Source organism: Raphanus sativus, unplaced genomic scaffold, assembly GCF_000801105.2.
Source record: "Raphanus sativus cultivar WK10039 unplaced genomic scaffold, ASM80110v3 Scaffold0985, whole genome shotgun sequence".
Classification (NCBI taxonomy): domain Eukaryota; kingdom Viridiplantae; phylum Streptophyta; class Magnoliopsida; order Brassicales; family Brassicaceae; genus Raphanus; species Raphanus sativus.
Window position 1 is genome coordinate 1 of NW_026616299.1, and position 27,202 is coordinate 27,202.

Sequence of the window (27,202 nt, forward strand, 5' to 3'; positions counted from 1 at the left end):
GAGAGAGAGAGAGAGAGAGAGAGAGAGAGAAGAGAGAGAGAGAGAGAGAGGAGAGAGAGAGAGAGGAGAGAGAGAGAGAGAGAGAGAGAGAGCAAATGATTAGACTTAGTTTACGTAAAAAGAAATAAAAAAAATATTTCAAGAGGAATGGTTCAAAACTTGAATTACACGTTTATTTTATTTTCTTTACAGAGGCCACTGAGTCATTGTAGTGTAGTGCAATGCTTAATATAATAATTGGATGGGTCGAGCATCTGACAGACATCGTAGTCACACAGAGTTGCATACTGAGTGAAACTGCTCTGATTCTCCTGTCTGTATTGTTTTGTTTCTTTCAAAGAAAAGGAACATTGAGATTTGGGTCAAAATTTCGTATTGATATCTTGGAATACATAATGTCAATAAAGGTGTGCAACAATGTTGAAAAAGATAAATAAATAAAGATATGCAACTATACTCAGAGCCGGTCCTAGAAATAAGTAGACTAGAAGCCAAAAAGTATTGTGTGGCCTATTAGAGTCGAACTGTTGATCTCTTCAAGATAGTAAAAAGAATACATTTATCAAATAGGCTAAAAGAACTTTTGATCAAAATGTGACCGAATTAATATTTAATATTTGGCGGCCGAAAGTATGGGCTTAATCTATTTTTGTTCAAGGTTGGTTCTAACTATACTATGCAATTTATTCATGCAAAGGTTATTATAACTTTTATTATATCATTTATCATATTCATTGCATGTGACTCAAATTATGATTTGATGATTTAAAGAATTTTAATGGCAATATACATATGAATAATTATCCTATTTCAAGAATTTTGTCAAACTGTAAATCAATATAAATAAAATGAAAATATCATATTTTACTTTAAATATATATATATATATATATTACTTAAAGCCATGTTATTCACAGTTTTTCTTTCTGAAAACTGAATTTGATAATGATATATAAGCAATTTTCAAAAAAGTTTTGATTTCAAAACCTAAAAATATTTACTTCAAACGGGACTACAGTTTATTTTTTAAAAGCATTTGTTGAAAATTTTCATTTGTGAGTTAATATTTCGAAATACAAAATTGAGTACATTTGAATCGGAGTTATAACTAGAAGTTATAATCAACAGCCACATATGTAACCTACAAGGAAAATATTATATGAAAAAAGACCACCGTGAAGATTTCATGTGGTATGGTTGGCTTGCTTCTCATTCCCGATGCAAAAGATGAATAAACCCATTGCCAAAGCACAATAATCTAAAGTTGAATGTCGAAGATAGGCTTGAATAGTTTACAACTTCATCCACATATTTAGATTTATTTGGCTTGTATAGTATATTTGATCTATGGCATGTATCTACTCTATTGTTTGCTATTTAAATTCTTGTTAATTAAATCAGTACAATTAATACATGTATATTATGTTCCATATGTCTATTAATTGGTTTTGATAAAATATCTAACCATATCATACTAAATATAATTTGGGATAATATATAGTAATGATAAAAATAGATAAATGAAAGAAATACATTGTCAAGAGTAGTAATCTAGTAATTAGCTATATAACTATGATCAAAATATAGTATTCTAAATCGAATTCATTTTATGTGAAATTAAAATACTAGACTCATAGTTGTACTTTTTTATAATTTTCCCTAGAAAGATGATTGTCCAAATCAGCTGTGGTCGTGAATCATGTGCTTTGCTGTTGTCCCCCCTCTAACCTGAACCTCATATTATTGAGAATGTGGTCCAATCGGAACAAAATTTGATACTCTCTTAAAAAAAATTATTTTGTTTTATAATAGATGATGTTTTTACTATTTTAGATGAAATTTAATGTCATTCAAAATTTGTGACCAATTGCAAAATAATATATACTATTTTCTATTGACTAAACTAGTTTTATTTAGTGTGATTTTTATATATCAACCTAAATTGCATAAAAATTTATATTTTTTTTTTAATATTTATACAAAAACCTTAAACATCACTTAAAATGATACAGAATTAATAATATTTAAACATTACCAGCTAAATGAGGCTAACAAACTCATTTAATTAAATATAACAAAGTAGCAAACATTGATACATTGCTACGAAAATAGATATATTAATATTCTTTATATACTAAAGCACAAATTAACTAACCAATAAATTTCTAACACATGACATCTATTATACAATTTAAAGAAAAAATATATAAAAAAACAGTTGCGTGTACTAAACTAACTGATTTCTTTGTATTTTTTATTTACTAAAAAACCCTAATATTTCTACCACTATTCCCATCATCGGCTCATCGCACGCACCTAAATCCATTAAATGTTCCTCAAGAGAATGTTTAACTCACGATGCATATAAGTTCATCTTTATTGACACTTAAATTTCTAAGTTCTTTGAAAAAGTTCCATTGACTCTCTCAGAAAAAAATTGATGAAATTGCAATTTCTAACCAAATAGATCGAAAGTTTCTAATGGTCGTATTTACACTGCCAAGAGAATATCATGGATTCACATCAACATAGTCTCTTGCCGTAATCAATAGTGGTCTTACAAAATATTTTGAACTGAGAAAAGGAATTTTTTTTTGCTATGGATGAATAGTGGTAGGCAAACGCACTGCAAAATGGCTAGATGAAGGTTAAATTCTTCATGGTCAAATCATAATTTTCTTTATGTAAATTTTGTTGTCATATTTTTTCTTCTAATTTTTTTTATAAATTTATAAATTTCTTTTGCTTTTTAAATATTGGCAAAAACCTACTTACTGCATGATTGAAAATGTTACGCAAACAAAATAGGTTAATTGAAAATGGACTAAATCAATTATCCATTTGTTGGAATATATATGTTTTACTTCTTGTGATGGTATTAGTTTAGCAATTAATCACAGTGTCCGGCGACCGAGGTTAACCGACTATTCTATGGATCCACATGTACAATGTTAAATTATCTGGTGGCCAACGGAGACTAAACTGCGGATTAGGCCTGGGCATTCGGGTCGTCGGGTCGGGTTCGGGCCGGGTCCTTTCGGATCCGGGTCTTTCGGGTTTAGGAGATTAGGACCCGATAGGGTAATTTTAAATTTTCGGTTCCGGATCGGTTCGGGTTGTACCGGGTCCGGGTCGGGTCGGGTCTTATATAGTTGGACCCATTCGGGTAACTAGAATTTATTGGTTCGGTTCTGGGTCGGGTTCGGGTCGGGTTCGGTTCGGGTTCAACCTAAAAAATACCTAAAAATACAAAAAAAATCTGAAAATATTAATATATCCGAAAATATTTGACATTTTATTTAAAATTTGTGTTTTTATTATATTAAAATGTGTATATATACTAAACTATGCGAGATAGAACAATAGTTGGTTGTCTCCTAGTGGCTGACCCCTTTGCTATGTAGACAAATAACCCGTCTTCGACTCCCATTGATTCATTTTATTTAATTTATATTATTAATTCGGGTACCCGTCGGGTTTTGGGTTCGGGTCGGGTCGGGTCCAAGACCCGCGGGTCCTCTACAACAAGACCCGATAGGGTAATTTGATCGGGTCGGTTCCTACCCGGACCGGGTTTTTTCGGGTCGGTTTCGGGTCGGGTCTTCGGGTCCGGGTAAAATGCCCAGGCCTACTGCGGATTTACCAAATTGGGATTATCCCTCGAGTGCCACTCACCGTATTAGTTTAGGGAACAAGATTTAGAGAAGCTGCATATTGTCTAGATCAAGACTTAATCTGTTCGTCAAACTGGTCTTGTGTTTATGTGGTGATATTATTTTTGTTTACTCTCAAAATAAAATTTATATGAATATAAATTAAAGATATATATATATATATATATATATATTTCATATATTCATATATATAAGCAATTGCAGTGCGAAGCCCGGGATATAATACTAGTTATTTTATGTAAATCCAATTACAAACTAGTCAAAATGATATATGCTATATATCATAAATCTTGATAATCGATATTTAAACTAGTTGAGTCAAAATTTCTGTTTACCTATTTTCAGACATTTTGAAGAAAATTTACATCCATCTTAAACTTTGACAGACACAAAAATCTGCAGCTCCATATATGTATAAATATATCTGAAAGATTTTTTATCTTAGATATCTCAGTTTAGTGAACGTAAAACGAAAAGATAAAAGATCATTCCCATCAAAACATGTATGAATTCTTATCAAGTACACACGCATTACAACATACACTATAACCTCTTTAAATTAATAATCTATAAATTAATATCTCTATAAATCAATATAATTTCATAGTTCAAATTGAGTTTTTGGTTCAATTAGTATTTCGATAAATTAATAATCTCTATAAATTAATAAAAAATTATAGTTTTGGTGTAGTCCCAACATTATTAATTTATAGAGGTTTCACTGTAGTTGAATTCACTACATATCACTTTTTATGAAGTTCTCAAATCCTAAATACAGTATATTAAGCTGAGGAAATTTTATAACAGTTAAATGCTTCTAAATCCTAAATCTCCAACACAAAGTGACTGTTTTATTGCATCTCTGCATTGTTAATCCCGGGAACACGACCGACTGCTTGCAGGAGAATCTATTCCAAATGAAGATCGGGTATCTCCAACTCCACTCTATTTTTCACTCTAAAATAGAGTTTAGAGTAAAAAATGTTCTAATAGTACTCTATTTCTCACTCTATAATAGAGTGAAAAATAGGTTTACTTCAAATATAGAGTAAGTTGTTTTTTTTGTTCATCACTCTATTTTCTAGTCTAAAATAGAGTACCATTAGAGCAAACTTCATCTCTATTATAGAGTCATTCTATTTTAGAGTAGAAAATAGAGTGAACCCTTGGAGATGGTCTTAACGATGAGAGCTCTTTGACTTATTTAGCGAAGAATCCTACGCTCTTTTTTTGTAAACTCTAGTTTAAAAGAAAAACAGATTTAACAATACATTAATGAATCAATGTTTTTAAATCGAATGTTTTATATCATTTAAAATATAGAGAACCATGTAATAATTTATATTTCAAAAATTTTATAATAATATTATTATTCTCAGCTGAGTTAATGAAATAAGATTGCCGGACATATATAACTAAATTTTGAAAATAATTTTGATGTGGAATACTAAAAAAAATCATAGGGCTCCCATGTGAATTCTGACTTTTCCGAGTCACCTCGAATAATAGTTCCTGACCTAAAATTTCACAAATCAAGATCGAGAAAAAGGAAGTTTTGCAATCATTTTCTCAAACTTATTTGCAAAATGTTTACAAGTAGGGAAATAAGTTGCAACATTCTTTCCAAGTTTTAAGAGTTATGTTTTCTAACAGTGTTTTAAAATGTAATAGAGCATTCATTACACATTAATAGAGCTTAAATTTGATATATATTTTTACATAAAATACAAATATAATATTAATATATACATGTTAGTTTTAGAAAATTGAACATAAAATATATTTCAAATATTTATTTTATGTATAATATATTTTAATGTATATAAATGGTTTCAAATTATGAAGAATAAAAGCATGTTTAATTAATATATAAATAAAATAGAATTTGAAGTCTAAAATTATTTTTCAAACAGTTAAACTAATATAAATAATCATAAAATACATAAAATAATTAAAAACTAATATAAAAAATATTAATAATATAGTGATATTAATATTTTAGTTTTTGAATATTAATAACTAAAATCTACTGAAAAATCTACGTATGTGTTGCGCATCCGCCTAAACACTATTATATACTCGAGTTATATAAGTCTGCATAAAACAATGTATAATATTATCTCATAACGTCTAAACATTGTCTAGACGAAGCAGGGGCGGACGGAGAGCCAACATAACGGGGTCACGTGCCCCCGTCTAAATTTTAATTTGCTATAGTAATATGTATGAAGTATTAAAAGTGCCCCCATCTAGAGAGTTAGATGTAATGTGAAAATGTCATGTGCCTCCATCTAAGTTTGGTGCTAGATCCGCCACTGAGACGAAGCATACACAGCATTTTAAAATACTGGTTTCTAAGAACACATCATATTTGTATTAAGATATTTTTAATATAACAACCTACTTTCAACATGATATATAATTTATACAAACTTTGTGCTATTTGTTAAAATTACTTGTGTAAAGAGCTTTTCTAATTACTTCCGATTTTACTAATTAAAATTCATATATTCTCTAGAAACAAGGTACCTAGCTAAATAACTCGATGTTATTTTTTGTTGCGTGTAAATGTTAAGTCGATGTTAAAACCTACCAATTTGCTGGTCCATCGATCTGCCGGATTATCTCTTCCAAGTTAATAACGAGTAACAATCCAATCATTTTCGGCCCATCAGTTTTTAGTCCAAACTTCACATCTCCAATATGACGCCACGCGGTACCTAAGTGGCTCAAAAAATTTGTTTTATATTTCTGCATACTCATGAAACAAACCATTGCACTTGTAGTGGTGGCTACAAAGAAGCAATCTATAACGCACCCATGTTCTAGGGACCGTTCCATGCCTGATGCCGTCTTTTTGCCTCACGGGAATTGAATGAAATAAATCTACAGATTTAAAATGAGAATGACAAAAATTGGATTTCTTTCTGCAGTGTATAGTAACTATGATAGCATTTATTTCCCAATTTTCCCAATTATTAAAATTCCTAAAAAAAGAAGTTTTTTTTCTTTTTATTCCAATAGTATTAAATGCATTCATGTGTTACACATTGTAACCCCCTTCCCTAATTCATGGCAATCTATTTATTGTCTCCCAACATATTTTCAAATTTCAAATAATTCTTCTCACTCATAATAAATATCTCTTTATTCCTTCAGAATTTATTTTCTTGGTAAAGCCAAAACACACAAAAAAAAACACATTCTCGTGAAAAAAGATCTAAGAGAAAGTCTCTTTCCACAAAAAAAAAACAGCCATGGCTTCACAATGGACAATACCAAAACTTGTCACTTGGAGAGTTAAAGATTGGGCTTCCTGTTTCTTGGCTTGCAAGATTCCTATAGGTCTTCTTCTCTACTCTATAATTACTAGTTTCATATTGTTTAAATCATTTTACTGATTGTATCTTTCAGATGTAGATGAGGATGCAGTTAATAACAACAGTAACACAACGAACAACAATCTAATGTTCAAGAGGACAAAGCGGAAGATTAAGAAGAAGAGGTCAGAGAGGAAGCTCAGTCTAAGCCCACCAGGTACACGTCATCATCATCTAAGAAGCAGCAGCAGCGTTTCTCCGACATCTGCGTCTCATAACCGGCGGTTGAGCTTGCCGCAGCCTCCGGCCTCAGATGAACCTGGCTTCATTGTCTTCTGCTTCGACCGTGAAGATGGAGGTTTTGACGTTGTGAAAGAAGGGAAAGAAGAGAGAAGAGAGGTGGAATTGTCATCTGAAAAGTCACCGAAAACGGTACATCGTAAGGTTCGTTGTCGGGTGCACTGTTTCTTAAAATCTTTTAACGCATCAATTTTCATGTCTAACACAAACTTTGACTTTGCATTGTGTTCTTTAAAACAGCTCATTTATGGAGACCAAGGGGTAAGCAAAGAAGAGAAGATTAACTCGTTGGAGATTAAAGAGACAGAACATGATCAGGCCGATAAGACTATATGCCAAGAAACTGAAAATGTCTCTTGTGGTGTTCATGATCCGGTAATATTTTCTTTTATGATGTTCCTGTTATTTTTTCTTTTGAATGACAAGTGGTTCTAGGTCCTTGTGGTGTTCCTGTTTTCTTTTAAGATGTTCCTGTTTTTTTTTTGAATGACAACTAAAAATGTTTTTGCTGACATAAAAAAAAGACAACTGAAAATGTCTCTTGTGGTGTTCATGATCCGGTAATATTTTTGCAAGTCCGTACGTCCAGTATGGCAAAACTCGAAACCATTTTAAATTCACTCTCATCTGGAGAGAACACTTTCCCAACAGGACTTAGGACGTATAATCCCTTGGATACCTATTGGATAATTTAAGAGTTCTATCCATTAGGAAAATTCCTTAATGGTGATATTGTTACAAATTTAAATTTGTGAATTTGCTATATATTCTTATTTATGTTACTTTCATTTGTTGCAGAAGAACGAGGAAGAAGAAGATATTGATGTCTCTGATAAATCTAGCGGGTCTAATCACTCAGATGAAGGAAGGGGATCGTTTGCATTTCCCATGTGAGTTTAAATAGCAACTAAAAAGGGTCTAAGGCTCTTTTGTTTGTCTTGTTGAGAAACTGAGTTCCCTGAATTGAAAATGTTATGCAGATTGGGAGTTGAGTGGATGGGGAGCCCCGTCCTGATGCCTACACCAGATGACTTGTCTCCTAAGAAACAAAAACCCATAGCTTTAGGGTTCCAATGCTGTAGATTCTGAAAAGAGGACACTCTATAAGTTTTCTATGAGATTGTTTTGTATATCTCTGTTTCTCATTAAAGATAAATACTTTGAAACGACCACATAATCTACAATTTAGACATTAACTCATAGTAATTTATCAAACTAACACAAGGACCAGAAGAAGTAAGACATCTCATGGATTCCTTGGAAGACGTCATGGTGTAGATTCTCTGAGCCTTTTTTTACAATTTTTATCTATAACTCAATGCTTTTTTTCACTTGTTCACTTTGCAAAATGTTTCAATGTCCATATTGATGATACTAAATAATATAAGGTCCTGTGTTTCAAAAAGAATAAAATAATATAGGCAGGCCCGGCTTAAAAACATTATGGGCCTTGTGCTCAGATTATACTTTTCCAAAATTGTAGTTATGTGTTTTGAATTTTATAAATTAAGACCCTAATTATATATTTTTTGCAGACTAAGACCCTAATTTTAAGAAGAAAACTTTCAGAAAAAATAAAGGACCCTGTGCAAGTGCACCTTGGGCCCACCCCAATAGTACTACTAATCAGAGGATCTTTGTGCTCCTAATCTTTTTTTTTTTGTTTTGGCATCTTTCTTTAGCACTATAACCAATAGGGTCCTATTTTTAAACAAAATATAATATATGGTCTTAACGCGCTGTTATTCTCATCTTACACGAATACGTTGTCGTTTCATTAAGCAATGAAATAATATTGAACCACCTCTAACGGTGTGGTTCCGGTAGTGAAGAAACATATGGCAGCGTAAAGTAACCACGCGCCTGTACAGTCTGTAGCGTTAACCCATAAAGGTGATGGTCTTTACTTTGTAAGCTAGCTTTAAACCTTGGCAACTAGATTACCTTCTGCCGTCTACATTTTTATGAGATTGTTTTGTATCTCTATAAACTAGTGTTCCTTCTAGTGTTTGTTAAGTTACTAAGCTACTTTGTTATCGTGTTGTTCATGTCTCCTTATTATAAGTTTTGATGTGTTCAGCATAATTAATGAGTAAATCTACGTACTATTGTTTTAAATTAATAAAAAAAGATGTTACAAAGACGAAAAGAAACTCTCAACGTTAGAATTAAGAAGAAAAACAAAACAAGCTAAACTTAAAGTGAGCAGCAGATAGTATTACTCTGTCCATCATTGTTGTTATCCACTAAAACTTGTGACATGTGTGACCATCATAGACAAAGTAGAGGATTTATAAATACAAACACCTGAATTAATGTATGTATAAGAATCTATTGCTCAGTAACCATCATAGACGTCATTTGTAGTATGCGGTGCCATATATAAAAGGCACAAATATACTGTCTTTACCGCTAACATTATTTTGTAAATTTTATGTTAAACTATGTATCCAAACCTTTTCTTTCTTCAAAATGTTTTTATGTGAACAATGTTTACAACGTAATATATAATACTGATTCATTCTCATTCAACATTGTTTATTTTACTAAATGCGGAAACAGTTGTTAAGTTATTAATCTCTTCGAGACAAAGATCATAGCAAGCTAGCTTAGTGTTCTTTAGTACTATTGGTTATAGTACTAAAGAAAGATGCCAAAACAAAAAAAAATTAGGAGCACAAAGATCCTCTGATTATGTCAAACGCAGGCCCGGCTCTAGGCATGTGCTGGGGAGCACTGGCACAGGGTCCATTATAATTTTTGATTTTTTCTGGTCTAGATTTAGGGTCCAATATTTAAAAAAAAAAAATTTGTATGAGAAATTTTTTTTTTTGCTCAGGGTCCATATAACACTTGAGACGGGCCTGGTCAAACGAGTCGATCAATGGAAAATTACAATAGAAATCATGAAACTATTAGGGAAAATGACAATGGACATGGTGGAATCCTAACCAACCCACAGACAATCCTAAACTCTCCCAACCGCCCAACCCAACTTTCCCGTTGTGTATGAGATTTTATGACTTACGCACATGCCTTATTGGACCTGCTCTCCTTCAAGTGCTTTTCCCTACAGTGACCACCACCTATCTAGTATGGACCCCTCATCACCATCAGCACTGATTCGCGTTTAAGAGCTTTTACTGATCCAACGGTCCACAGTCGGTTTCTATTTAAACACACAAATGATCCATCCGTACTCTATTTTCTCTCTCGGCGATATTTGAAGTCTTCTTCGAGAAACGATCGGAGTTGGAGAAAACAACGAGCCGACCATTGATATCAGACTATCAGTACGTCAGCCCTTGACATTAAGACATGGAAGTGGGATCCATTTCAGCCATGTGTGGAATGCATGTCATGTCACGCATTAGATCCGTGGCAAGGCAACCGTAAAATATTAAGCGATACAAAAATAATATTATGAAATCTAATTAAAATTTTGAAAAGCAAATTACATAATTATATTTATGTAAATCAATTGTTTATTTTTTTAAAAAAAATTGAAGCTAATGTTTCGTTTAACTTTATACAGACTATTATCAACGAGTCCAGGCACTCAACGCTGGTCCATGCATAATCGCTAGTAGTCTATTTGCCAAGAACTGATTTTAGGCGACGACTCTCTCGTTCATCCGTACAGTTACCCAAAACTTTTTTCTATTATTCGCCATTGAAGAACAAGATATCCTCTCTCGCTCAGACATGTTTTCCCCTTTTTACATCAACAAACCCAAGACTACTCGTTCGAGTTAAATTTTATTAATTGGTTAATACTATAATCATAAAAATGTTATAAAAAGGTTAATACAATAATCATAAGCTGTGTAAGCTGTAATATTTAGCTGTTTTTATGTTGTGAACGAATGTGAATTAATTTTGAAAAAAGTAAAGAGTAAAACGTATTAAGGTAAATACATATGTTTTTTATTATTGTGTGAATTTATAACCTTACAAACCTTTAGACATGTATTTATAGCAGTCTCGAAATTTTGATTTCATTTTTTCTATAAGAATACATACTTATCTTTTTAGTGCCTACAACGTACGCATTCGGTCGAACTACTTCCGATCAACGAATAATTGGTTTTTACTGGTGCACAAAGATTTAAAACACATAGATGAAATATTTTATTTGGTTTTAATTTCGATAATATATCATCCGCACCGGTGGGAATGAATGTTGATTTGAGATTCTTAACAATAAAAGGTTAAGAGCAGCTCCATCGAGAATATATAGAGAGAATTCTTATGATTTAAGAAAAAGAAAAATCAATTGAAAAATAAATATAATATAAAATAATTTTTACAGCAAGATGTTTAATAGCATGGTTATAGAAAATATCTATTTGGGGTTTTTAGAATATGATTTGACAATTTTAGAATAAAAGACGTTTTTTATATCTTTTATCTAAGAAATATTTTAGTTAATTTTTTTAGTTAAAAGATAAGAAACATATTGGTTCACACGTCCTAAAAAACTCCATTGATCATGATTTAATAAACTGATTGTTAATTCTTGGAGACACATTTCAATATATTAACATTTCTATTAGCTTTTAAAAAATTAAATAGAAATAAACAAATATAGTATCAATTTCTTTGTTTTAGAAATTGTAACTGTTCCAGTCGATAATCATGTTCTAATATTTTAATTTGTTATGTTATGTTTATGTATTTAAATTTAATTGCTCTAGATAAATATCGAGTAATGAAAGAGAAACATGTGGCTAATGAATAAGATACTATCCCTCCTTCCTATTTTGTTATACTTTTATCTTTAATCTGATTAGATACTCTTTTACAACTTGCTCATGAATAAGACATGACTAGACATAGAGTTTCCTTATTGTTGATACAAAAAAAAGCTAACAACATTTCATAGGTTTTTCAGTTGCAAAAAAAAAAAAAAACATTTCATAGGTTTTTAATATAAGTGTCTCACAAATACAAATAAATATATTTTAAAGGAAAAAATATTATTAATGGTGTATTAAATATTGAATGATTTATTCAAAATATTCCAAATAAAATACCTTAAAATAATTGAAATACTCATTCAATAAAATAATATGTATATTTTATCTTTATTTGTAAAGTACTAATATAACAATCATTATAGATAACATGGCTTACTGAGGATTAATATCCAAATTAAACCGCCTCATGATCAGTGCTCAAACTCGTAAACGTCGACATATTATAAATTTATAACTATACCAGAAAAATACATAATCAAAGGAACAAAAGACAAGTTATTATATGCACAACCAAGATATAAAGTTAATTATTACTTATTAGACACATCAATGAAAAACATCTTAGAAAATCAAGATCTTATCAAACATACAGCGATAAGTAAATCGAAGCCAAATTATAACACCATTCCACATCTAAAAATTTGTACTCTTAGGCTATTCTTAATTAAAAAATAAGAAACAAGAGATATGTAGACAAGACGTTGTAGCCCAATGGTTAGGACGGGTCCCCGCCTGCACCCAGGTAGGGGGTTCGATCCACGCCGGAGGGAACTACCTTGCAACGCTCTTGTCACCCACACGGATATGGGCCATGCTTTCGGCCCATTTGAAAAACTGGGAGGGGCGTCTATCCGTGGGCATTCCTTCCCCTTGGGGATTAGTCTGGGCCTTCTGGGCTGGGATACCCCCAGGTTAAACAAAAAAAAAAAAAAAAACAAGAGATATGTATATTTTATATTTTGGGAATATTCTTACAACCAGTCACATATATTGTATAAAAAAAAAAAAACCGTTTTCAAACCCATAAAAATACTTCAAAACTTTACCTTATGTGTATAATATTTTTGTGGATCAAAAAGAAGAGAATCTGTCAGAGAATTGAGGAAGGTAAAAATCATGCTGATCTTGGTGACTCCAGTGTGCATTATCAACGGTACTGGTTAGATCAAAGAGTGTTTGATCACCTCCACCACTTCCCCAATCCAACGGCTCAAATCCCATACTGGGATCAACCAGAGCCGTTCGATCCTCCAACTGCTGATGTACAGTATTACCTCCGAATTCGAACGGTGTCGTTTCAATAAAACCGCCCATACCGTCAGATGAGCCTTGTCCGAGCAACGTAGACCATTCTATCCCGTTTCCGTACAGTTTGAGATTATACATATCAGACGTAACCTTTGCTGTGACGGCGGTGGAGGTAGAGGCGGTGAGAGAAGAGGTCTCGCTGCTGCTTGGTTTCTCCTCTCCGTCTTGTGCAGTCGTTGGTTTGTCGGCGGTGGAAAGTGACGAAGACGGAGGCTGCTTAGACTTGGAACGTTTGGCTGTACGGCAACCACCACCGACGGGGACGTTACGGAGGACGCCGCCTTTGGTCCAGTAACGACGGCAGCTTTTGCAGAAGTGTCGAGGCTGAGAGTGGTTGTAGTTGTTGTAGTAGCAGAACTTTGTGTTGAGAGAGTTGCAACGAGGACACTTGAGAGATTGGTGATGGTTCAGGATATTGTTCTGATGCACTCTCATTCTCCGATCTCCACCTAGAAACCTCACCGTGCTTCCTCCTCCTCCTCCGCCGCTTCCGGTCATTGAGTAATCATGAATATCTTGCATTTTCCAAGAGAAAATAAGGAAACTTCTAATAAGGTTACAGTAGAGAAGGGGAGAGAGAGAAGAAGTAGTAAAGCATGGGATAGGCTTTTGTAACTCTGACACAGCAAATCTTTCATATGTCTGAACAGATAGTTCCTAATCGAATGTCGTTTATGCCCTTGTGATATTTTGTATTTCCTCAGTTTTGATAAAAAAATTTCCTGTTTTACAAGATCTTTTAAATTTTTTTAGTTGTGAAAATTATTTATTGTATTTTCAATATGCATGAAACTTATAGAAAATTTATCTTTTATATATGTTTTGAAGAATTATTTTACTATTTCCTAGTGTGTCTGTATTCAGAAGCTAGCTTCATGTCCAAATACTGTAATTGGCCCCATTAAGTTACATGAATATTATTATATCTTTCGCATCAAAACGATTAATTTTCTTAAACTTTCAATTTCAGTTTTTTATTTAAAGCAAAAGAGTAGCATTAGAGTCCAGTAATTGATAAATTAGTGCTTGTACATCTCTTATTTTTCACATCAAACCCCAACTTTTTCTTTAAAAATATTAATACATATATAAAAATACATATTATGGATTGAGCTACTAATCGGTTTCAATTCCCTGAAAAATTATTTGGTCCTCAACTTAGACACTCACAGTTGCAAAAAGAAAAAAAAAACACTAACTGAATCTTCTACGTGTCTCAGACTTAGTCCACGTACGACGTTGATCGAACTGAACTACGTTGCTTGAACATGCTAGAATCATTTGTGATGTATACACAATCCAACATGAGTTGTAATGTGATTAAGAAAGTATTGGAATTTTACTTTGCGCGTGGAATAGAAACATGACATAATTGTGTTTTAGTACGAAGATTCTTTGGGGATTTGAAGTTTTGTATAGGTTTTGATGAATTACTTGCATTGTTTTCAAAGACTTGTATTAGGATATTAGTGGAGGCAGTGTAAAATAAAGCCGACAAGCCGTTGCTTATTGTGACATCTAATTTATAGCATCTAACTTTGTTGTTGTGTGTTTTGGGTTTGACTAAACATATTTAAAACGTTTGTATCCCTTTCAGTTGTACAAATAATTCAATTTTGAATAGTAATTTTAACAATCGACATACTATTACTATACTAGTACTGTATAACGATTATCCAGCAGCTGATTAATTGCTTCATGAAATGTTTTCGCTCAAAATATTAATATACGAATCTTTTTCTATCCACGATAAACATCAATGATCCACAGAGCTTATAGTTGATTTTGATTGATTGTTCTTAGGTTACTGCAACTGCAACGGTTTTGAACCAAACAAAAAACTCTTTACTACAGAAGTAAGTGCATTTTTTTTTGAAGTAAGTGCATTTACCTTAACCTTTTTAATTCACAAATTGGTTAAAATTTAAAATTAATAATATCGAACACAATTCATCACTATTTTGCATCAAACACTTTTACTTTTCCCTAACCATCATCCATATATAACTGTTCTTCACTCTTTTACCGTGTAAAGTTATTTAATGTTTTGCAGTATTTCATTACCAATCAAACTCAATGCTTCATCCACCTCTAGTTTTAATCAACACGTTATTTGATTTGGAGTTTCTTTTTTGTTGGTTGCATAACAAACTTACCCTAATAATAATGAGGCAAGTCTTTTTTTTTGGTATATTGGGAATAATCTAGGCGGTTGATAAGGATTAGATCACATGTGGAGGGCTGAAAACGAAAGTTGATATCCACATATATTGGTTTCTCTACTTGTCGGTCACTCCGCTTTATCTGCTGATTCAAGAGCTATGTGCTCTGTTCCAGTGGTTCCTATTCTGCTACGTCATTGTACTCCTCTAACAGTTAATAAACTGTTTGGGTATGCAAATGTAGAGTATGTGTACAAAATCTAGTACTTGTAAATTGTAATCGCAACTACTTTTGTAAATTCTGGATTTTTCTTCTATCCACAGTGAACTGAAATCGAGAAACATCGTTCACGCTGTGACTGAATTTGAACTTACATCTTCAGTTGAAATATCTCAATGTTCATATGGCGAACATTTGGATGATGTGACGAATATTTTTTAAAATTTTAAATTAATTGATCCATGTTATAGTGGAAAGAGCAAAAAGGACCACTAATGGGGCTAAGCAAATGTCGGGTGCAAAATGCAAACACGACTATAGTGACGACATGTAATAATCCAGTGGTCATCGCTCATCTGTCACTTATGCTGGGAGTTTGTTACTGGGGTTAGCGATGCAAGACGAAGACTGTGATGAGAAACATATAGCAATAAACTATCTATTTGTGTTTTTTATGTTAAGCACTGATACATTTTTGTGTGTGGCAAAGCTATATAAGATATATTAACACTAACTATGTAAAATGGAAATAAACACTAAACGTGTCAGTGAGTTGAGCTGGTAGGTCACCAACTCACCATCTAGATCTCAATTCTCCATGTCCAGCCGTCGGTGGTCGGTTGAGATCGAAAAACGACTTGTAGCCCATAGGTCCCACCAGCTCACGTGATTCTTGGGTCCATAAAGCCCATCTCACAGCTCTAATCTCTCATACTTCTACAATAACACACATAGCTAATCATTCACGTAAGGCCCAACTTAAACTGTCAGTTTAGGAGGATGATTACACTACTGGAGTAGTCAACCGTAGTATTGTATAAAACACTCAAATCGTTGTAGTTAGTTCAGTTGCATGCTTCCTTTCTTTTGCTCGAATTTCATGAACGTTTCATCTATTGGATGCTATTTTTATTTCGTTTTCCTCAGTGAATTTTTGAGAGAACAACAATAGATGGTGAAACCAAAATGTGAATCAAGTAAGCATCAAAGAGATGTTTTTTTTACTTCTATCGTAAGATTTTATTTAGAATGTGTTGTAATTATGGATAATACTGTCTTTGGGTTTAATTGGCTAAAACTTTCAGGTGGCTTTGCACGCGTTTCTATGCACACTCGGATATTTCTGTACATTGTACAATGCCCTTGATCAAGAAGATGATGAAATCACTTTTCGAACAAGACTAGATTATGCATATGCTCAAATGAGCTTTATTTTGATAGAAAGAAAAGATAGCAATTGAAATAGCTCACGAAGCTTTATATTACTCATGAGCAAATAAAACTAAAGGAAAGACAAAACTTGAATTGTCACCAAGAAACTGAAAACGTAACGATTGATACGTATAAAATGAAGAAGGATAGTTGCTCTATGGAAACTCTAAAAAATACATCGTTTATTTACATCAATCATATTTATACTAATCTTCTTGAATGAAACCTATAAGCCATTGGCTTAGAACATCACACTGGTTTGATAACCTTCCTTAGGGCTTCTACATATATATGCAAAGTAATTGCTAGTGTAGTAGTAGTCACATTACATGTATATGTCAATCATATAGTACTACCGTCTTAGCACACCAAGAACTAGAAGACTAGAACATGAAACTTTTTTTTTCTTTTACTTACCAAAGAAAGTGTTGGTCCTGTTCGAAGTCTCTCCTCTGAGATGATTCACCTCGCGGTCACTGATGCTGCCGTCTACATTTCTCATAGGTATTAGCATTTCCGCCATGAGCAAGTGAAATGAATTGACTTTCTCCTTCAACTGTGAGTTCTCCTGTAAGATCTGGTGGTTACTTTCCAACAAATTAATGACTTTCTCAGACAAGTTATGATTCAAAATCATGAGCTGCTCCACTTGTTGCTGCAGCTCTTCTATCTGCTTCTTCTTCCGCATACGAGACCTTCTTGCAGATTCTCGGTTAGATACCATTCTTCTTTCCCTTCTTTCTTCTGGATCAAAACTCTCTCTGTGGCAAAAGGTCTCTCCATTTGGGTTTAAGTGATAGCGGTTGTTGTTGCTGCGGGTCGGCAAGTTTGATGATAGGGACTGCAAGTGGACATGGAAGCTAGGGTTTTGTAGAGATGATGAGTTGAAATGATCGTCCTGTGGTGGCATTCCTTCAAGGATGTCGAAACAATGATGAGAGCGATGGGGACTAGACTCCATGTTAGGTTTTAGATGTCTTATCATCAAAATGGGAGAGAGAGGTTAGTGTAGGCTTAAAATTAATTAAGATGTTAGATGCTATTTAATGACACACAAATTAACTTGCATGAAGACAACTGTTCTAACTTTAGCAGGTGAAACACTCCAGTAACTAACTTCTCTCTAGTGATACTTTTTGACAAAATCTAAACATCCTCATCAATGTTTAATATCTTTTTTATGGCTTCTTGTTTTTCTTAATACAATGTATTAGGGTTGGTGGATGCTAACTTGCATGTACTTTAGCTATCCACATTCACAATTTTACTTTTATAATCGATTCGTCAATTTAGAAAATCCTAGGACTGGTATAGTTTCTTTAAAAATACACAAAAAGAATACAAAAAAGAAAATGCGAAACGATTCAAGATGATGTACCATTAGCGTAAATTAATCAAAGTGGCCTTACCTACTTGAACAATGGTAATACAAATGTAAAATTGTGAATCACATAATAAGAAAAGAATGACCAAAGTAAACACAAACTACTATAAAGTCAAAGACATTAATTAATGCAAAGTTTTCAGACCGATAAACTTGAATTTCGAGGCTAAATAAAGCAGAACCAAACACTTCAAAAGAGATTATGATGGTTAACAGCTTCGAAAGTATATGTCAAAATGTAAGTAGCGTAACTGAGAGGCAATGTCTTGTTTCCAGAAATGGACAATGTGCCTCTTTTCTGCAAGTTACGTCTGAACCAACCTGAACCCATTGAAGCTCAAGCCACAGTCAGGATCGTTTACTAGATGTACAAATGCAGATCACAGAATATATATGATATATATATCATATTATAAATTGTTAACGTACGTTGAGCTGGTTTCTACACGTTACAAATGGCAACTTAACAAAGGTGTGTTTATACTTGAAACTCAATCCAACACTTGTATACATATATATGTCATCAGTGATAGTGTCTGTACTTGAAACTCAATCCAGCACTAGTATACACAGATAGTTTTGACGATAACATAGCAATGGATTTTAATGATAATTCACATATTTATCAAAAAAAGAAACATAGCAATGGATGGTCTTGGACGACGACAGTGTCTTGTCTTGCCAACGGAATAGGTGGTAAGCCAAGGCATTGATATAGTGATATAGGAAAAAGTATAAGGTCTATTCTTTTTGTTAGTATTTGTTAATCAAATGAATTCAAATTACAAGTACATATGTTAATTAATCTGACATATACAGATTAAAAATGCTGTGACGTAGAAAATATTACAAATTCTGATTTTTTTTCTTTAGAGTTGATCAAATGTGCTGGTTATAGTTATTTTATGTCATATAGATTAGTCATTTTCAAGTGTTACATCATTCAATTCAAGTTTTTATTTGTAATGCAAACTTACTATACACAGAGGTGCAAGTTTTTGTAAGAGATTCATATATATATAAAGGAATCCCAGCCTTTTCCTTTGTCTTCTCTGATCTTTATATCATTTGATACATAATTCTCTTTACATAAAAATATACCAAAATAGATGAATTTCGCGATATCACGGAATAATATAATCTAAATTCACTTACCGTAAATAAGTTTTGTATATATTTGAATTTATAATAATTTTAATAAATTAAATTTGTTGATAAAAAACAATTGAGAAATTTTTATTTGTTAATAATAGAAGAACTAGATTTTGATCTTCGTTTTAAAAACCAAAATTAATTTTTGGTTGATTTTATTTTATTTATTATAAAGTATCATTTATATTTATAATTTAATTATTTTAATATGTATCTAATTGATATATAATTTTGCATTCTTTATTTATTTTTGTTAAATTATTCATGCAATTATGACATCTGCCATGCGCATATTTACTTTGTCCATATATTTAAAATTTTAATGATAAATAATATGTTAAAAATGCAATTTTTTAATTTTATTATGTTTTAAATATAATTTTGACATTAAATTTGTGAGTAAATAATAAGTCTCTAAATAATGTCATATATATATATATTAAAAACTGAGTTTCTAAAACATCATTTTGATGCAAATTGTAAAATCTTATTTAAAGGTTTAAAAGTTAGAACCCGTATTATAATACATAATCATATTTTACTTTTAACAAAATCAGTTGTAATAGTTATTGATAAGAGCTAAATATGTGTTGTGTTGACCTAAAATAATGAATATTATTTTATGAAATAACATATGCTCTTTTAAGTGTTTTGTTCTCTTTGTAATTAGTTTTACATAATTATATAAATATAGTTATATGAAAATAATAACATCATCCATCTTAGTTTTAGTTTTAATTTTACTAGTTTATAATAAAAATGAATTTCTTTAACTTTCAGCCATTTTATATTAGTCAAAGTTCATTTTAATTATATAACTAGATTTTGAAGGGTGGGTATATTTTTGTTTTACATTTTCTTTAGAAACTTAACTTTAATATGTGTTTTTAATCATATTTGTATTTTTCTTTGTAATCATATTTGTGTAATATTTTTTAAATGAAATTAGTAAAATGTTTTCATAATTGTATTAAAATAATTAGACCAAACCTATATCAATATGTTATGTTGTTGTTTTATTAGAATAAATTAAATATTTTTTTGTAAACTAATTGAATAGGCTAAACTGTTCAATCCAATGATTTAAATATTTTATTTATTTGATAGAATAAATGACAGAAATTAACTACAGCTGTAAAGTATAATTGTAACACAATCCTTCATACAACTAAATAATAAGCATTATAATCTTAATTCAATCAAGTTAAAACTATATTAATAATTTTAACATCTTAGATTTTTTTTAATTTATATAAAAAACTAATTAATACCAAATCAAATATTTAATTTATAATATTCAATTTAAAAAGTTTAATTATTTTAAAAATACACTTTATAAAATCTCAAATAGAGAGTATGTTGAGAAAATGGAGGATTTGGAATTAAAGTATTGCCAATTATTGGTAATATAATAATTTTACAGATCTTGGAAGTCCGACGAAGAAATTATATATATATATATATATATATATACTTATTTAATGAAAAACATGAAAATATACAAAATCACTTCTCAAATACTATTATAGATAGTCAATATGCTAAAAATATGATCAACAAGCTGACTTTTGATCCTTACAACTCTTTCTTGAACAAAGACTGTACAGATCATCTAGATTTGTAAACAAATATATTTCTCTATTGATATTACCACCTTTTTTGGTCATATGACATACTTGATGTTTTAAGAGAAGAAATATGTCATTTTACTTAGGCTTAAACTTTTTTTGTCAACAATTTTTTTCATTTTCTAGGAATCTCTACTTATCAATAGAGATGTATTTGTATTATCATAGATCTCCACTTTTTTAGATATATAAATATAAAAGTATATGTTTTCTATAAAATATTTGGTTGATGTTTATCACATCTTTTTAGTATTAATCTGAGTGATATATTCCGAATTCATTTGTCTAATTAAAAAAAATAGTTAATTTTTGACTTTCAAACGATATATTAATAGAGAAATTCTAATGTATCACAAACTTGTTATCAGATGATAAAATGTGTTAAAGAAATTATTTGATTTTTACTTTTAAATGATGTGGCTAGCATGCATTCTAATAAATGTATGCTATTTAGTGATCTAAATACAAAGAGTATGCGTTAAGTTTCAATCTCTAAAGATGTTGGAAGAAGTAACTAAATTTAATCAATCCATGGAAGTTTTGTTTTTTGTTAATTCTGTTAATGGCTGTGTCAGCATTAAAATTAAATTCTTTTTTTCTCTAGAGAAAAATGTTCAATGCAACATTTTTAAGAAGTAGGTTTAAAGTTGTGAAGTACATATTTCCAATCAAAACATGTTTTGATGAAATTTTTCTTAAATTAGCTAGTTCATAAGTGAATGACATCAACCTTTTTCTAGTTATAGCTATGGTATTATTATTGTATTCTTTGATTTATATACTAAACCATGTTTTAATAACAGAAATTAATTATTTTTTTTAACATCGTCATCATTTTAATCTAATATTTTAGTAATAATATTTAATTCCAAAAATTAAGTTTCAACGTATTTAAACATATAACATATTGATTGATATAATCTTTTGGATATAATGGGAAATAGTTAAATCAGCTATTTTGTTGATTGAGCATTAAACCTAAAGTCCAATGGATACATAAATATAATGTGAAACTGAATTTAATGAATTAGTCGTATTTAGAGCAATAGAAATCACCTGAAATTGAGTTGTTTTAACACACCAGCTTGTGTTCTACTCTGTTTATTTCAAACAAACAAAAAAAGCGAGAGGCCAATATCAAATGAATGCGCAATTTGAAATCATTTTGTATATCTTGGAAAAAAACTACAATAAATCATCAGGTTGCTATTGTAGTATTATAAAAACCCTAATGGTCAATGATTCATTATTATACTGTATATCTAAAGCTATATTCTTAACATTTTATTTTTAACAACTAGGTGTTTTGTATGTAAATGCATGCATAATATTTTATAAATATTTATTAATTTATATTTTATAATACAAAATCTAGCATAATAAGTTATTATTTATTTTTTCAAAAAATTATAAATCAAACATCAAATCATTTGTATATGAATTTTTTCATAAAAATATATATGCTTATTATTATGTTGAAATTTTGAAACCACTCACATATTAGATTTTAGAAAAAATCTGTATACAAAAAACATCTTTATACAAATTATTTTTCTTGATAAATATTTAATTTTAAACTATTTATATCTTAATGTTTTAGATTTTATAATATAAATATATTATTTCCAGATAAAAAACAATATATATATGTATATAATGTAAATATGGTTAGTTTGAGAATTTTAATATATTAATTTATAATTATCTAATATATCATATAAATATTATACTATGAATACTAAATTCGATTTTAATTATATAATAAGTTATACATATATATAATTCATTAAGAGTAATAACAACATCAACAAGTTTAACTTTGAATGTGTAAGCTCGAATGCGAAAAATTACTTTGCAAATAATAATATACATAGTTTAATAAAAACTGAAGAAATTTAAATATTTGAAGTCTAGTTAATCCCTATTAATAAAAAGTACCTTTTGAAGCTCCAGAGAGCGTCCACATCAACGAAAAAAATTCATCAGAAAGATGCCACGTGGCATTAATACTAAAAAGTAAATATACAATATAAGGAAACTAAATAATAAGTCAAAATACAATATAAAAAATAGAAATATTACATTAAACATATATCTGAAATAATGTATATTTTACATTTTAATTATTTCCAAATATTTTTAAGAAATTGTAATATTACAATATTAGTAAATATTAGATTAAAAATATATTTAAAATAACATATAGTTTGATATTTTAATTATGTCATAATATTACTTCTATCTGAAAAAGTAAGAGCATTAAAATAAGTAAATATAAGTTAAATAAGTAAATATACAATATAAGAAATAAAATATTACTTTTAACATCTATCTGAAAAATAATTAAAACAAAACTATTACATTAATATTTATGTCATGTGGTATTATTATTAAAAACAGAAAATAAATAATTTAGATATACAATATAAAAAACAAAATATTACATTAAATATCTATCGTAATATTGTCATTTGATACAAAAGGCTAATATCTGTCGTAATATTAGCCTTTTGAGGTTTCACGGAACGTGCACATTTAAAAAATTCATCAGAAGATGCCATGTGACATTAATACTAAAAAGTAAATATATAATATAAGAAAACTAAATAATAAGTCAATATACAATATAAAAATAGAAATATTACATTAAACATATACTGATATAATATATATTTTACATTTTAATTATTTCCAAATATTTTTAACAAATGGTAATATTACAATATTAGTAAATATTAGATTAAACATATATTTGACATAACATATAGTTTTATATTTTAATTATGTCGAAATATTACATCTATCTGAAAAATTAAGAAAATTAAAATAAGTAAATATAAGTTTAAAAGTAAATATACAATATAAGAAACAAAAATATTACTTTTAACATCTATCTGAAAAATAATTAGAAAAAACAAAACTATTACATTAATATTTATGCCACGTGGTATTATTATTAAAAACAGAAAATAAATAATATTAGATATACAATATAAGAAACAAAATATTACATTAAATATCTATCGTAATATTGTCATTTGATATAAAAGTAAGAAAATTAGAATAATTAAATATAAAATATAAGAAAAATAAAAATAAGTAAATATACAATTAAGAAATAAAAACTAAATTAAACTTCTATATAAAAATATATAGTAAAATAAATAATAAGTAAATATTTAGTATATGTAATAAAATATTATGTTTAACATTTATCATACTATTAGAATAAGTAAATATACAATATAAGAAAAAATAAATAACAACTAAAATAAAATATAAGAAATATAAATATTACATTAAACATCTAACATAATATTATCATTTAATATAAAAGAAAAAATAGAATAAGTAAATATAAAATATAAGAAAAAATAAATATACAATATAAGAAATAGAAAACTTAATTAAACATTTATCTGAAAATATATTGTAAATATATAATAAGTAAATATACAATATAAGAAATAGAAAAAAAAATAACATCTACCTGAAAAACGTATAATAAAATAAATAATAAATAAATATACAATATAAGAAATAAAATATTGCATTAATTATAATATTAGAATAAATAATAAAAATAAATACTAAGTAAATACAAAATAAAAATAATTAGAAAACTACATTGAACATATATCGGAAAAATATATAATAATAAATAGTAAGTAAATGTACAATACAAGAAATAAAAATATCCCATTAAACATTTATTGTAATATTAAAATTTGATATAAAAGAAAAAAAATTAGAATAAGTATTTATACAATATAAGAAAAAATAAGTAAATATACAAAATAAGAATGGAAAAACTATATTAACCATCTATCTGAAATAAATATATTTTTACATTTTTATTATTTCCAATATTTTTATTAGTAAATATATAATATAAGAAAAAACAAGCTTACATTATAAGAAACAGAAATATTATATTAAACATCTATCACAGTATTATCATTTGATATAAAAGCAAGAAAATTAAATTAAGTAAATATAAAATATAGAAAAACAATAAATAAATATACAATTAAGAAGTGAGAAAACTAAATTAAACATCTCTTTGAAAAATTTATAGTAAATAAATAATTATGAAACGTCTACATCAAAATACAAAACAAACATCGAAAAGAAGTCACATGACATTGTTACTCTATGACTCATTACCGAATTATTAAAATAAGTACATATACAACCAAAATAATTTATCCATAACTTTTAAAGCCTCTCTAAACAATTTATTTTTTACATTGCAGTTTTTTTTCAAGAATACTATATATGTATACTTTGAGCAAGACAATCTAAAACTAATATATTAAATCATAATTAAGCATTTAAAGAATAAAATATTTAATAAACGTAAGAGAACCAAATAGAAAACAACCACAAGTAAAGTGAAAGACAATTTTTAAATTATAATAGTAGATTTATATTAAGGCTACAACTATTAGTTAGATGTTTCTTTGTTAAAAGTAATCGAAGTGACATATTGTTAGAAACTAAACTAGAACAAACTTTAAAAAATAATTATTTTTTATTTGTAATTTGATATGTAAAATAATTAGACAAATTTGACATGATAAAATATAAAAATTAATTTAATATTTATCTAAAAATGAACTAAATATTTTAAATATATTTAAATTATTTGTATATTTGTGTATCCGCCCGTAGGGCGGGTTTAACCCTAGTATTTATAATGCTGTAGAATTGAATATTCTGTTTGTTTTAAATAAAAGATATTTAAATTTGAAAAATAAAATTTCTTTATATTAATACCATTTGTAAAGTTTTTACTGTACTACAGTACTACTAAAACTGAATGTCATACATAACCGTAAGAGAAAGCGGTTAAGGTAAACCGGCGGTAAAACAAATCATGATTTGAAAACGGTTCAACTAAACCAGACTACATGCTTAAACCCTCACCCAAGTTTAGAAGCTGCAAAAACCCTACGGCTTGTCATCGTCATCATCTTCCTCCTCTGCGGATCGGATCTCAATGTTCGCTGCTTCAATGAGAGCACTAATCTCTCCCTTCTCTCTTCACCTTCCTAAAACTTCTCTCTTCTCAACGGCTCTTCGCGCGCATAGTTCGTCCGCATCTAAGCCGTCCTGCTCCTCCTCCGTCTCTTATCCTGGAGAGATATACGTCGTCGTCGGCCCAATGTTCTCCGGCAAAACCACGACGCTTCTCCGCCGAATCCTCGCGGAGAAGGAAACCGGGAAGAGGATAGCCGTGATCAAATCGGATAAAGACACACGGTACTGCGCCCATTCGATAGCGAGCCACGACGGAGAGAAGCTCCCTTGCTGGTCCCTTCCGGATCTATCGCGTTTCAAGGAGAGATTCGGTTACGACGCGTATAAGAATCAGTTAGACGTGATCGGGATCGACGAGGCTCAGTTCTTCATCGGAGACGATCTATACGAGTTCTGCCGCGAGGCTGCCGACGAGGAGGGGAAGACGGTGATCGTGGCGGGACTGGACGGAGATTATCTGAGGAGGAGGTTCGGGACGGTGCTGATTTGATTCCGATCGCGGATTCGGTGACGAAGCTGGCGTCGAGGTGTGAGTTGTGTGGGAAGAGAGCTTCGTTTACGTTGAGGAAGACGGAGGAGAGAGCAACGGAGTTGATCGGAGGAGCGGATGTGTATACGCCTGTGTGTAGGAGTCACTATGTTAGCGGTCAAGGCGTTTTGGAGTCCTCTCGTGCCTTTTGGATTCGTCTTTACAAACGCTACGCGGGACTTTAGTAGCAACGAGTCTATCCCGCCATTATAGTAGGCGTTTTGCTTAGCGTATTCGTAACCCTCCAGACGGTCTAGAGGCTTAATGTACTACTAGTTTAATTAACAAAGTTATGGATTTAATCCAGCTTAATTAAACCTATTTATGTCGCACTTTTCGTTTATATGCAGTCCCAGTATACAGCTATTTTTTATGTGTATAATTGAAGATTAATCAAATACAAGTCTAATAAATAAAGGCTAATCATAAAAACTAAGCTCATCATTTGCTATATAACTTGACCATCAAAAACGTGTAGAATATTGCATAACTCAATTCTATAGTGTTTCA

General features: G+C 30.1%; 3 protein-coding genes and 1 pseudogene across 4 annotated transcripts; 2 read left to right on the plus strand and 2 right to left on the minus strand.

Moving 5' to 3' along the window:
• Nucleotides 1-6,803: 6,803 nt before the first annotated feature.
• Nucleotides 6,804-8,735, plus strand: LOC130503501 (protein BREAKING OF ASYMMETRY IN THE STOMATAL LINEAGE-like). 2 transcript variants are annotated; one of them, XM_056998119.1, is made up of 5 exons: nt 6,804-7,019; nt 7,089-7,438; nt 7,535-7,669; nt 8,093-8,184; nt 8,275-8,735. In XM_056998119.1, the coding sequence occupies exons 1-5, from the start codon at nt 6,932-6,934 to the stop codon at nt 8,381-8,383; spliced, it is 774 nt and encodes a 257-aa protein (XP_056854099.1). In that variant the 5' UTR covers nt 6,804-6,931; the 3' UTR covers nt 8,384-8,735. The 2 variants fall into 2 exon arrangements, with proteins under 2 accessions (XP_056854099.1, XP_056854100.1); XM_056998120.1 differs by having other exon boundaries at nt 6,811-7,019; nt 7,095-7,438.
• Nucleotides 8,736-12,568: 3,833 nt separating this feature from the next.
• Nucleotides 12,569-14,060, minus strand: LOC130503503 (dof zinc finger protein DOF5.4-like). The gene has a single exon (XM_056998121.1). It carries the CDS (start codon nt 13,882-13,884, stop codon nt 13,126-13,128), a length of 759 nt encoding a protein of 252 aa, XP_056854101.1. The 5' UTR covers nt 13,885-14,060; the 3' UTR covers nt 12,569-13,125.
• A 3,305-nt stretch (nt 14,061-17,365) lies between these two features.
• LOC130503504 (basic leucine zipper 43-like) lies at nt 17,366-18,072 on the minus strand. The gene has a single exon (XM_056998122.1). The coding sequence runs from the start codon at nt 17,939-17,941 to the stop codon at nt 17,366-17,368; it is 576 nt and encodes a 191-aa protein (XP_056854102.1). The 5' UTR covers nt 17,942-18,072.
• Nucleotides 18,073-25,999: 7,927 nt separating this feature from the next.
• Nucleotides 26,000-26,957, plus strand: LOC130503502 (thymidine kinase b-like; annotated as a pseudogene).
• The last annotated feature ends 245 nt before the right edge of the window (nt 26,958-27,202 follow it).

Bases quoted from the DNA above. Each gene is read 5' to 3' on its own strand.
- LOC130503504 (XM_056998122.1), bottom strand. From the start codon at position 17,941: ATGATAAGACATCTAAAACCTAACATGGAGTCTAGTCCCCATCGCTCT.
- LOC130503501 (XM_056998119.1), top strand. From the start codon at position 6,932: ATGGCTTCACAATGGACAATACCAAAACTTGTCACTTGGAGAGTTAAA. The intron at 7,439-7,534 runs GTTCGTTGTCGG...TCTTTAAAACAG, and splicing joins CGAAAACGGTACATCGTAAG to CTCATTTATGGAGACCAAGG. The intron at 7,670-8,092 runs GTAATATTTTCT...CATTTGTTGCAG, and splicing joins CTTGTGGTGTTCATGATCCG to AAGAACGAGGAAGAAGAAGA.
- LOC130503503 (XM_056998121.1), bottom strand. From the start codon at position 13,884: ATGCAAGATATTCATGATTACTCAATGACCGGAAGCGGCGGAGGAGGA.